Here is a 14,140-nt window from a genome sequence, read left to right on the forward strand (position 1 = left end):
GTATTGCAGCAAAATGGGTTTATTGGGAAAAAGTGATAATTTCTTCAACTATGGGAGACAAGGAAGGAAGGGTATATTAATTGGAAGAGCCCAAGCTCTTGTTGCTGCTTTGAGTGAAGTGGCATAGTCATGTCACTTGTTTCTGCTCTAGAGTCCTATTAATTGTTCTCCAGCAGAGCTTATGTTATGAAAGAAGGCTGAGAGGAGCTTTCTTCAGTGAGTGCTGTGGGAGAAACCTTCTCTTGTAGCACTGGCTGAGAGATCTCCCAGGCAAGATGGCTCCGAAATGGTAGGAATCCCCCAATTTGTGGTGGAGATGCTAGTTCCAAAGCCGCCTTGCTGTTCCCAGAGCTTTGACTAGTAGATTTGGAGAAAGGTAAACTGGGGGCATTGCCTCACTTACCACATATTGACCAACTATGGCACCTTGGACCAAAATACAGTAGGCGGTAATAGCCACTAACTTCAAAATCTGTTAATCTCAAGATTCAGTGTAACCTCCAAGATAGGGGCAAGAGCCCTTCAAATATCAGTTATGGGGGAGAAGCAAGTGGGGATGCATATGGAGACATCCGGTTGGCCTCTGTGAGAAATAAAATGCTGGACTAAGATCAGCCTTTGCCTGATCCAGCAGGGCTATTGTTAGTTTATGTTCACATGTCCTTCTGGCCAGCACTTCTCTAAGTGATCCAGAAATGCTGCCTCCTTCCAGGAATGGTTGGCGAACATTCTTGCATGTCATGCCCAAGGGAGGCAGGTTAATACTGCCTTTCCCATTGACCTCCCTTCAATAGTAGCCAAAACTCTTGACCACTCATGTCCTGAGGAAGGCATATTGGCAGCGGTACTTGCCCATGCTCCTCTAACACTAAATGGCCAGGAACTATGGCCAACAGTTGTTGAGGGAGGCAGGGGACAAGTAATGCAGTGTTTCTGACTCACCTTCTCTGGGATAGTCTGCTCAGGCATTTTGGTTCAGAGTAGGAGGTATACCATCCTTTTACTGGGCCCTCATGTGCTGAAAGTCTGCCAGACTGGCTTTCTTCACTAAATGCCATGTGCTGAAGCAAGCCCAACTTGGAGCTCCCTAGCAAATGCCAAGCATTTATTTATGCATTTATTTTGAATATTTCTATGGCTGCCCAACACATGTAATCACAATCCCGGGCAGTGTATAGCTACAGCATTACATTTCAGTGCTGCTGACTCTGGAGGTCCCTCCCACTTGTCATATCCCAGATCCTCCAAACCTGGAAGCATTTTGGCCAGTGATGGCAGTGAGAAGGCTGAGAAGAATTGTCCCCTATCACATGGCGTGCTTTCAGGCTAGGCAATTTTGGCTAATGTGGGAATGCCTGCAGTGTGTGCTGAACCCATATGCCATGTACAGAAGCCTGAGAGGAGCCTTCCCTGAGATCACTGGCCTGAAGCATTTTGAGGCCACCTGAATCACTTTGCCTAGGTGAAGTGGTAGCCTCTTTGCTTTGGTAAAGTTAATCAGGTTGCCTCTAATGTCCCTAACTGCATTGGATCAGCTTCACTAGATCTCCTTTACACTGTCATAGAGAAGACCAATAAAAGCCCACATTGTGATGGCGAAGTTGCTCCAATCCTAAACACTAGTACAGAATTTTCCTACTTCCTGAAGAAAAAAGCATGTAACTGTGAAGACAGAGGGATTTTAAAGGTAACCCTCCCCAATATTTTGTTGAAGGTCACCAATAGTCCAGGATTGTATAAGCTTCTCTTGAGACTGGCTAATAGTTGTCTTTTCTGTTTTTATACCAAGCAACAGCTTTCACCAATTGTCCTATTCTCACATGAAAATAAATTATGTACATGAAGTCCAAGTGACACAGAGATCAACATCATTAGAACTTAATTCTGTTTTGCAAACCACAGCATTCTTAGTAGGTCTTGTTGCATTGACAGGAGCTGTGTCATCTGCACAGTGCTGCTGAAGCAGAGCTTTTGTTCAGATGAGCTACACTTGTTATTTCTTCAACAGCTTGGGAAAGTAGATGAGTAGGAAGAAGTGATTTCCAATTTTAAATAATTGGCAGATCCTTTATTCAGTGGGGACATAGTACAGAATAATTAAGTTAAAAAATGCTATATATTGAGAATAGCGCCTTCTTTATTTGCCTTCAGTAATCTAGGCTAGGAATTTGAAAGCTTAAACAAGGAAATCCTTCTATAAGATCGTTCTTTGCTGATGTATAAAGTTTAGGTAAATGAGGGGTGTGTTTTTTTCCCATAGAAAAGGCTTTTAGCAGCATATTTTTAAATGGGAATGATTCAAGTTCTTATATTTTTGCTTTCTCCTAAAAAGAAACAGGCAAGAACCTTGAATTGGCTTTTTATTGATTGCTTCTTAATATGTCTATCACCCCAAACTATGAATGATTTTATTTCAGAGTGATGCAGACAGATTCTTAGGGAGGATATTGCCCTGGCATACGATTGCCATCTCAGCCTAATGCCTTCCAAATGTGTTGTACCTCAATTCCAGCAGTCTCCAACCAGCATGAACATGGACTATGTGGACTGGGAATTGTGGAGCTAAGATCTAACTCAGGCTGGCAAAGGCTGGGACATAGCTTATCCTCATCTGAACATACGCTTGCTTGTGGAGCTGCTTGTGTGTGTGTGTGTGTGTGTGTGTGTGTGTATATAGGGTTTTTTATTTTTATTTTTTAATTATTTTCCAACCCAACAGATGTTGGAAATAAATTGTGCAAATGGGGGTCAGAATTCTGAAAGTCTCTAAAAAACAGAATGGAAGGGGATCACAGTTGGGGCAGCAGGAGAAGCAGGCAAAGAAGGACTGAATTTGAAAATGGGCTAGATCTCTCTTGAGGCTGAAAGCATTCTCCCAAAGCATTTCTATGGGAAAAGCAGTTGGCAACAATTTGGAATACTGCCTACTGCTCCACTCCTCAGCCCCTCCCACATGGTGATGTGATCCATATTATATTCGGCCTGCTTTCCCTATCTTGTTTGTCCTAGAAGCTATGCTCAAGCATGTATCATAGTATTATTTTCACATTGTATTCTAAGCTTGTTCTTCACTATTCTGAATACGGTGAAGCCTTCTTTTACGAGATCTTGTTGCAGTAGACTTCTCATGCAGCACGCCAACTTTCTGCTGTTTGCATGATAATGCCATCATGCAAATAATAATCTGCATCATTTGTGTCATTTGCATAATGATGTCATCACATTTTATTTGCATAGGGACTCCAGCACACAAAGATATTATTCAAGTAATGCAAATCCCTGTGATGCCCATCTCTGACTAAACAGACATTTAACATACTCCCCCAAGATTCTTTCCCTGAATTAATCCATTAAATCAGGTTAAACTGGTAGATTTTTTAAAGCACCTCATTTTCCACCTTTTCCCTTTACCTTGCACTGACTTTAGCCTCACTGTCTCATTACTGCATTATCTCCAGAAAGCCATTTTGCTCTGGTTAGGATGTGAGCCAAACTCTTAAACCTAGTAGGATATTTTCATATACACAATAGTCAGGCTGGCCATGAATTTACATTTTATGCTTTATTGACAAAGGCAGAGCTTCTAGTTAATGTATATTGGTCAAAAATACATGGCGAACTCCCTGTCCAGAATGCAGACACTAGTTTATTTATAGGAAAAACAAAAAATTGGATAATGTTTCAGTGAAGAGAAAAAGGAAGGCACATGACTTCCATATGCGTAGACGGTGACAACATGTTTGTAATGTTTAACATTTTGTAAGTCCCCCCTCCAAAAACCCTAATATAGAGGGGTTTGTTGTGCAGCGTGCAGCAATACTCCCAGGAAATTTTGCCCAGGAAAAAATACACATCAGCATGAGAGTTACAGAAGGCAATGTCCATATCTTGTTCTCCAAAGAAAGCCAGCCAGAAAATATATACTATCTGGTGTTTATTGATAAAAAATGCAAAACTCCATAAAACACAAGTTTCATACAAAATATAGGAAAAAACACTTCTTCTCATGTATTTTAGCATCCAAGACCTATCTACTACACAAGCTTAACAAAGTCTCTAGCCAAAAACTCTCAGAGAAGAGGTACACTACTTGGTTATTAGTTACAACTACATAACCCATAAAAACTGACTACATGGTGGCTAAAACTCTACTAAAACTCTACTGAGAGGCTGGGCATATAGTCCTCCCATTATATTGCCACTCCTTGAATAACTAGCATACACACGCCAATAGGTGGCAGTATCTGTGCAAACACACAAATCACACCGTTTCTCTAGACTAAACATTGTTGTGAAGATAACGAGATGAACTTCTTCCCATGAGAAACTCCTAACAGAGTTGATGCATGTTGAATAAAATGGAACTTGAAGTTGAGTCTAAGCTCTCTTTCACAAAACAGAAAAATTGGGGACTGATTAGATGGAGAAGCTGGGAAACTTAGTTTATGGATGTGTGCCTGAACAAAACCACAGTCTTAATTTGCAAAATAGAGTTGAAACTTACTTTCTGCTAGATATTTTAGTAAACAAAATGCATTGCTTTTCCTGCAGAGGTCCTAACTGTTGGTTATATTACGATTAAAAGATGCCATCTAGTGGTTAAGTTTCATTTTCCTTTAAAAAGAATCCACTGCATACAAATTAAAAACAAAAAGCATCAGTTATAAAAACATACATCCCAAATGCTCATTTAATATTTCCATAAAAGTCTTTGCACACATTCTCCTATCTTATAGTCTCCTGAGTTCAGCAAAGAATGATTCTAGATGAAAATGGATTCCTGGAAGTCAAAGTTCCGTGCACATAATGTTTGAAAGGAAGATAGAATCTCAGAAAAAGATGCACAAGATCAGCACACAGGGGCTGGATTATCCTGTCCATCGCTTGGGGGGAATAAGTCCAGTCCTACCTTGCTTTAAAGGGCTGCATGTGCAGGAATTCTTGCTGCTGTGTTTATGTGCTTATGAAGTTTTGCTGTTATCTTTGGATCATGGCTAGAATCTGTCGTCTTTCTGAAGAATGCTACCCTGGTATATACAGTGGAACCTCGGGTTACGAACGCTTCTGTTCACGAACTTTTCGGGTGACAACCAGCTCCGGCTACAAAAGTTTGCTTCGGTTTGCGAACTCCGCCTCGGGTTACGAACAGGATCCGTGGCCATTTTCCCTCCCGTGACACAGTCCGCGGCCATTTTTACGCCCCTGACACGTGGTCCGCGGCCATTTTTCCGCCCCTGACACGTGGTCCGCGGCCATTTTCCGCCCCTGACACGTGGTCCGTGGCCATTTTCCGCCCCTGACACGTGGTCCGTGGCCATTTTTCCGCCCCTGACACGTGGTCCCCGGCCATTTCCACCCCTGACACGTGGTCCGCGGCCATTTTCCGCCCCTGACACGTGGTCCGTGGCCATTTTTCCGCCCCTGACACGTCCGTGGCCATTTTTCTGCCCGTGACACGTGGTCCACAGCCATTTTTCCGCCCCTGACACGTGATCCGCGGCCATTTTTCCACCCCTGACACGTGGTCCCCGGCCATTTTTCCACCCCTGACACGTCCGTGGCCATTTTTCTGCCCGTGACACGTGGTCCACTGCCATTTTTCTGCCCCTGACACGTGATCCGCAGCCATTTTTCTGCCCGTGACATGTGGTCCCCGGCCATTTTCCGCCCCTGACACGTGGTCCGCGGCCATTTTTCTGCCCGTGACACGTGGTCCACGGCCATTTTTCCGCCCCTGACACGTGATCCGCAGCCATTTTTCCACCCCTGACACGTGGTCCGCGGCCATTTTTCTGCCCGTGACACATGGTCCCCGGCCATTTTTCCACCCCTGACATGTGGTCCCCGGCCATTTTTCCACCCCTGACATGTGGTCCCTGGCCATTTTCTGCCCCGACACGTGGTCCCCGGCCATTTTCCGCCCCTGACATGTGGTCCGTGGTCATTTTTCCACCCCGACACGTGATCCGCTGCCATTTTTCCACACCTGACACATGGTCCACGGTCATTTTTCCGCCCCAACACGTGGTCCGCGGTCATTTTTCCGCCCCTGACACGTGATCCGCGGCCATTTTTCCGCCCCTGACACGTGGTCCCCGGCCATTTTTCCACCCCTGACACGTGGTCCGCAGTCATTTTTCCGCCCCTGACACGTGGTCCGCGGTCATTTTTCCGCCCCTGACACGTGATCCGCGGCCATTTTTCCACCCCTGACACGTGGTCCGCGGCCATTTTTACACACCTGACACGTGGTCGTAGGGAGGGGGACTCTCCCTCCAAGCAATAGCCGCCTCCCTGTCCTCCACACCAGAACGGATTAATGGTAATTACATTGAACCTTATGGGAAAATTTGCTTCGGGTCGCGACCAATTCGGGTCGTGACCAGAGTCACGGAACAAATTAAGTTCGTAAACCGAGGTTCCACTGTAATAAAAAGTGCTCTGTCTGAAGCTCTTCTCTTTTTTATTTCAGACAGTAGGAGATTACAGCATTATATATATAATGGCTTGGGGGGGTGTACACACACACATACTGCAGTATTTGAGATTCAAAGACAAAAACGGTGCTTTGGATTGTCCATGTGCACAGCATTTGTCAGCTATAATACATATAGGGGAAATGTATGTGTGTTTGTGTATTTATATGTGTGCACACAAATGTACACAGAGAGAACTGGGTCATTATATTTGCATCAGAAATCATTTCTTTAAAATAATGCAATTGATCTTTAGTTCATTTAGTGTAACAAGTTTACACTGCAAATCTGATAGATACAGTAGATAGATACCTCTTCAGAAGCAAATTCCGCTGAGTTTAATGGAGCTTATTCCTCTGTAAACAGGCAGGGGATTTAGGGCTGCAAATTTAGATAATTTTTAAAATTTGTATCTTGTTGTTTACTAGTGGGAGAAAAAAAAAAGTAAAATAAAATTACAAAACAAAATGACATTGTTTCCTTTGTTTAACACTGATGCTTACATAAGTTGGCAACTGAAAATGCAGGTTATTCTATCAGCACTAGTACAATTTTGATGCTATTTTGCTTCTTTCTTTGCAGGTAATCAAGGAAGCGATAGCAGACAGTATTGAGTATAGAAGGCAGAACCCATCGCGCTGTTCTGTATCCCTCAGCAGTGTTGAAGCAAGGAGATACTTCAACAAAGCTAAAAGCAATAATCATACATAAGGACAAATGACTGCCAGCCTTGCTCCTCAGAACCAAGAATCGTTTCATTGTCCAAACAGACTTTAGGCAGAAGAAGATCACTGGGAATGAATCATTACAAAATAAAGGAATCCAATTGCATCCAGTCACTTGGATTGAGATGGGCAGCGATAGAAATTGCATAAATAAATTGATAATCATGATGATGATGATGATGATCATGATGATGATAGCAGGTTTATTTACAGTTAGAGACCAAGTAACAAGTATGCATAAATTACAAAATAAGACAGTAAGGTGAAAATAAAAAGAACCAAGTAAAATACATAATACAATAAAGTTCAAAAACATCACAGTAGATAATAACGTTAAAATAAAATAAAAAGTTGATTAATTTGTTTTTTCTTCAGATCATATAAATCTTCTGACCCAGTTATTCTTGCATATATACTCTTTCTCCTCATCCTTTTAAAACACTTCTCCCCAACGAGGTCCCCCCCCCCAAAATTTATTGATTTATTTATGACACTGGGAGTTGTAATCCTAGCACACTTAGAGGCTCTGAGTTGGGCAACTGTTGTTTTAACAATACTCTCATTTTTGGTTTAAGCATTCTGAAAATACTTTAAAAGCTAAGTTTATAAAAGTGCTGGTTTTCATTCCAGGCTTTGTTTTGTTTTAATGGTTTGAAATATCTTCTTTCAGCCATTATCATTATATATATATGTGTGTGTGAATGTTGAATTATTTTCTGGTTGTGTTAATGCTGTATTCTAAGTAAATTGTTTCATGAAAGTATATTCTTCCCAGTCAATGATATGAAAATATTTGTATCACTGTGAATGGATGAGTGTTAAAAATCTAAATCCATCTCCATGATCCATTGATTTAATAACATCAAGAACATAATGAGCAGGATAATAATATTGCTTGGTTTTTATTTCTGTTTTGTTGAATTTTTATATAATTGAACATAGTAGACCCTTGATTTTCTTTAACTTAGTTAAAAGACAGGATCCTTTTAAAGAACATGTGCTTCTCTTTTTTTAAGTAAAGTTGTACATTCTATAAAGGGACTTGAACTGTCACAAAAAGGAGGGGTTTCCTTTCCCAGTTATGGACATGTTCACAGGTATTTATATTGCCAACTGAGCCCTGAAAAAGTAGGAAGCCATTCTGCAGAAAACTACTTTTTGCAAACCACTAGGTGCCTTTAAGCACTACAGATGCCTTTCCCCTTCCATCACACTCCTGTTCCACGCAACCATCTATCATAGTTGCCATCTGTACATAATTCTAAACCACAATGGGGGTTCATTGTTTTGAGCTTAACCTGATCCATGAATCTCCCCTTACGATAAAGCAATATGTGAGGCTGTCTGAGTTTGTTGGACATCTCTGGTTTGGCATTATGTGTGAACCAAGCCATGAAGTCATCTCTCTCTATTTAATTTGTGGAATGTTTGGGGCGTTTTAGAGCCAAACTGTTGCCTGTCCTTTCCAGCTCATGCTCCCATCCCTTCTCCTGGTTCCTTGGCACTTGTAGTTATTTTCCCATCCAAGTAACAAGCAGGAATATCCAGATGTGCCCTCTTCTAAAACATCATTGCTCTTCATGGATAGACTGCACCGTCTATTTTAGTTATGGAGTCCCTCCTCCTTAAACAAAACAGAAAATCCCTTTATATTTTACTTGCTGGTTTCTGCTTACGATTGTAAATCCTGAAAGGTTGGGCTGTGCTAGTGCTTGGTATCTAAAGAATTAAACCTGGATGAGCAATTCAGTCCAGTACCAGGAAAAATATAGATTAAATGCTACAAAACGACATTACCAATGGGTATATCTTTCCGTGCCTTCAAGTAGTTTTTGATTCCTGGTGACTGCCTGGACAAGTCCCTGCCATTTTCTTGGCAAGGTTTTTCAAAAGTGGTTTGCCATTGCCTCCTTCCAAGGGCCAAGAGAAAGTGACTGGCCCAAGGTCACCCTGCTGGCTTTGTGCCTAAGTGGGACTAGAACTCATGAACTCTTGGTTTCTAGCCTGGTGCCTTAACCATTATGCCAAGCTGGCTCACATATCTTAGAGAACAAGCTATATCCACTTAACCAGAAATTTAACACATAATTACTCCTTTTGTATGTACTCCTCATTGGGAACTGTTAAAAATCTCTCCCAAATCAGAGCTAATTTGTTCTTTCTCCTTTGCTTCATTCACCAAAGAGCACCAACTGACTACCCACAAGAGTCCTTACGGCTTCTGTCTTCCCTTAGAATGTTTTCCACCTCCCTTCCTGCACAAAAGAGAATTTTAAACCCTTCCAATGGCCAGCCGTTACAAGGGCAATTGAAGCATAGTTCATGCATACCTCCAATGACATATTTACTGTCTGAAGTGTTTTGTCTAAGTGCTGGGAGCACGAGAAAGCTAACTGCATTGCTTTTGCCTGGAATGTTGTAAGTGATCTCATATTTGGGCAATATACATTCTAAGAATAATAAGACACCCTTTGCCAAGTTGAAGCAGTTTTCAATGGCAACCATTGCAAATATGTATGATCAGACCTTCCCTGCATTAATTGGAACAAAGGATCAATTGAATGCTCATGCTTTAGAGCTTTGTTTTCAAGGTAGATTGAAAGAGTTAGTTTTCCCCAAGAGTTAATCCAGTTATTTCCATGGTCGATCATGATTTCACTTTATCAGAAAGTTCATGGTGACCCACATACAGCTGGTTTGCTCTTTAACTGGTCTTTCCTTCATACTCCCATTGTTTCTGGGAAAGTTTTCAGCATGTTTTTGCTAGAAATTTATTTCTAGTTGTCTTCTTTGTTTTGCAAACCAATAGCATCTGGTTCTGCAAAAAAAGGATAGATTCACATTGCTTTTTTTCCTTTCACTTGCTTTAGTTGTTACATATTTTTAGATGGTTTCTAATAATAGCGCACCTAACGTATCTGACAAAACACTGAAAGTTCTGTGGTTCAGAGGAAATATTATCCATATTACTTTAATGACCATATTCAGGGATTCTTAATAGGTGGTCTGAATTCAGCCATAGTTTTTAACATTTGGATTTCTTTACTGCTAACAAATATTTCAATGGCATTCCCCAACCAGTGGGGTGATTTTTGTTGATTTATGCTAATTTTGTATTGTTTATCCTTGTGGAATAACCCATTTTAGTTAAATTGGTCTGCAGAAGACTTAAATCGCTCTATCTTAATTGCTAATTACAAATCTAGAACAAGAAAATGAAATACCGTAAGCCTGCTCTGTTCTGGGAAAATCTGATGCTGTATAAATAGAATGATTTAGTACCAGTAATCTGATTTTTGTATTATATTCTCTATAGTATATATAAAAAGTTACAATACTTTCCCATTTTCAAAGACTTAATTGTTTATTCAATAGATGCTGCATTTTTAAAATAATTATTTCATTTTTAATTTTTAAAGCTTAAAGAGTTTTTCATAGTTGCTTACTTCATTTACTAACTATTCCATCATCCTATTATTAAGAGTTTAGTAAAATACCTATCATACTGATTAATCTGTTTTATGACAGCATGAATTAGATGTTTATAATCATGACAGGAAAATAACACGATTTGTATTTTTAAAAATATTTTTCTGTGAAACAAAGGAGGTAGTACAATCTTATTTTTAATATATGTATTTTAAATTAAAACCATCAACGTGTTATTCATTTTTCTTTTGCTTAGAATTATTAAATAAAGAAGAATTGTCACTTGTATATATAATGACATTTTATACCCCTCTTTTCTGATACTTGGAATATCTTCTGTTCTGTCCCATGACATTATTGTTTAATGTCTTAATTTTGTTACTGTGTGGTTACACTATAGACTATTAAATTTATTGTTTCACATTTCTATCAGCATTTGTACTGTTTTATAGTGTAAACAGAATGTTGGTTCACTTGAAACCATGGTTTAGAAATATGTATGCTCAACCCATTCCCTTTCTCATCACTTCAGAGAGATTGGCTGTTACCTTTTCTCTCCCCTGGTTTTGATGTTGGACGTGCATTGCATATAGTAGCAGGACCATATAGAATGGGAGGAAACTGGTAAGGACCATTATGAGGCTCCAATTCCATTATGAGGTAAGTAGTGATGTAAAAAAATTGTTCTGCCAACTGGTCTTGGAGCAATCTGACCTTTCATCCCCATAGGGATAAACATTAGCCACCAGTCCAACTGGTGGTTGTCCTTTCCAGATAGATAGATAGATTAGATTAGATTAGATTAGATTAGATTAGATTAGATTAGATTAGATTAGATTAGATTGACAGACAGACAGACAGACAGACAGATAGATAGATAGATAGATAGATAGATAGATCAGAGAACTGCACTTCATTTAATGTATATTAAGGATTGTATATATGCAAGGAAGCCATACATTCCTATCCATGAATTTAATATCTTAAAATACTAAAGAGACAAAAAGATGGGTGGGATTCAGGCCTGAGTTTAGAACTGAGAGTGCATTGCTTGGTTTTGTGGGTGACCTGGGGTGGCAACTGGCTGTGGGGCATATCACCCTCCCAGTCTTGCTAGACTGCTTTGTAGTATACAATGCCATTAATCTCACTAATCCTCTAGACTGTCTGTGAGGATTGGAAGTGGGGACATTGTCCTGAGGCAGTTCAGTGGGGGATGGCACAGTCACAAGAGGGGTTGAGCCCACAGGCACTCTGCTGTGGGTGTCACAGGATTTGACAATCCCCACTTACTGTCTATGAGAGCCAGTTTGCTGAGATGGCTAAGGCAGCAGGCTAGAAACGAGACCATGAGTTCTAGTCCCACCTTAGGCACAAAGCCAGTTGGGTGACCTTGGGCCAGTCATTCTCTCTCAGCCCTAGGAAGTAGGCAATGGTAAACAACTTCTGAAAAAATCTTGCCAAGAAAACTGCAGGGACTTGTCCGGGCAGTCGCCAGGAGTCAACACTGACTCAGAGGCATTAAACAAACAAAAACCTTACTGTCTACTATCTATGTGAAACCACTGGAAGAGATAACCCAAAGCTTGATTAGACAGCAGCAAATAGATTGATTTTGTTTTGTAATGAAGCTTTGCTTTAAACCTAACTGGGAATTGTTAGCTCCTTACAGCCTTAGGATTGAAGTGTTCTAAAAGTCTAAATAAATACATCTCATAATAAATATTCATGGGCAGAGTAATCTGGTGATGAATTATATAATGAAATGGAATACTGTGGGAACTGCTTTATATAAGCCTGCATTTACTGAAAGATTTATCCAAGTCCTCTGTGACAATGAATATCTAAGTTCTGTTGGCCATCATAATGCCTCTTGTTTGAAGCTTGAAAATAACACATAGTTATATATTTAAATTTCCAGCTTGATGGACTTTGCCATGAAATGTGACATAACTTGCACTGATTCTCTTAGGCAAAATGTTAACATTTTAGTCGATGTATCACTGACCTCTCCAAATAGCCATATACTATTAAATTTAGATTTTTTTAAAATTGCACAGTTGCTTTTTATCTAAGGTACTTCTGCAATTCCTTCAATATTCTCACAAAGATATCCACATGTAAGCTCTGGTAAATTGATTAATCACTGCTTTGAAACAATCAAAGCAATTTAACCAGATGACAATTCCAGTTATTTATTCATTTAAATAGTGTTAATCAATACAGTTGGATCTTATCCCAGTCATAGGTAGAATATATCTACTGAAATCACAGAAGTCCCATCAGTGTGAGTGGGTTTTCTCTGCTAAATCTGGATCCAACCCAATGTATAAAAGCATCTGACTTTCCTTCAATTCAGCTTTTCTTCCCCCCTGCCCCGCCCCCAAGGCCTCTCCCATGTAATCCTGTTTTACAGTACAAAGGCACACCTGTTGTTTTGTTTTTTGCTTTTTAAAAGACTGTTCCTTTGTAATTCCACCAAGGATCATTAAGAAGTTGGGCTTAGCCCCTAGACAATTTCTGATTTGCTGGTTAGACCCAGGTTGTCATAGATGGGCAAAGCAGCAGTCTCTCCAGAGAAGCTGGATGTCTCTTATACCATGCATTTCATGGAGGATAAGTTCTCAGAAGACAGGGAATGAAACAGAAAAGCCTGCCTACATATATCCAGCCAGGAGGCTCTCTCCAATCAACCCTTATGTAATAAATGTGCTGAAAGCAAAGAGCTTGTTCAACAATTACTGCCTTTTCTTTTCCCAAGAAACACCTTCTTAAGATTATAGCTTTTATTAGTACAGAAGGAAAAACCTGATTTAAGCCTTCACATTTATACAACTACCTCTTGTATTTCAGGATTGGCACAAAGTTTGAGTGTTTTGTATTTCTAAGCTTTGGACTGGAAAATCCAAAGCACCTTCCTTTCTAGTTTTTGTGACTGAAGTTAGAAGTGTGGATCAGAAAAGATAAGAATTCTCCAGCTAGATAGACTATAGTAAATTAGAAAAACTAGCCCAAAGCTGCTGTTATTAGACCAGGATGATTCAGTTTCTATGCACGTGGCCAAATTTTGCTACACTGGTTGTAAAACCAGACACACTTGGATTGCATCAATGATCTTGCGGTAAAGTATGTTGTTTTATTTGGTTTTATCTGCTGTTAACTTGTTGAATTCTGGTCAGTGACTGCAATAAAGGTTAATACAGTACAGCCTGATTAGTGGCAGCCTATTGTAAATAATTTTTTCTTGGGGAATCCTTGGAAGGAGTTTTGGTTTTTTAAAATTTATTCCCTTATCCCGATTTGTAACAGCATACAACACATATAATCATCTTATGTATAAATGATACTACAGTAGTTGTTAGCTATTGTTAATTCATTCTGGAAAAAGGAACTATAGAACTGCTGACCCAGGTTACATAAACATGTTTCCCATCTTTGCTTACGCAGCACAGTAACAAGGAGACATTTCCTAAAGCTCTTGGAATTTGCCCCTTGTATCCATTTAACTTT

At 40.0% G+C, this 14,140-nt stretch overlaps 1 protein-coding gene across 2 annotated transcripts in view; it reads left to right on the top strand.

The window, feature by feature from the left end:
- PLA2G4A (phospholipase A2 group IVA) overlaps positions 1–10,214 on the top strand; it is a 69,915-nt gene extending 59,701 nt beyond the window's left edge. For both annotated transcript variants that reach the window (XM_088153613.1, XM_088153612.1), the window contains exon 18: positions 7,059–10,214. In XM_088153613.1, coding sequence (XP_088009739.1) covers positions 7,059–7,187 — 129 coding nt within the window. In that variant the 3' untranslated portion in view covers positions 7,188–10,214. The remainder of the gene's footprint in view (positions 1–7,058) is intronic.
- The last annotated feature ends 3,926 nt before the right edge of the window (positions 10,215–14,140 follow it).

The sequence above is a fragment of the Python bivittatus genome, unplaced genomic scaffold (assembly GCF_059951505.1).
Source record: "Python bivittatus isolate LINGU-HERP-01145 unplaced genomic scaffold, Pbiv_v1 ctg000700_np1212, whole genome shotgun sequence".
NCBI classification, from domain to species: domain Eukaryota; kingdom Metazoa; phylum Chordata; class Lepidosauria; order Squamata; family Pythonidae; genus Python; species Python bivittatus.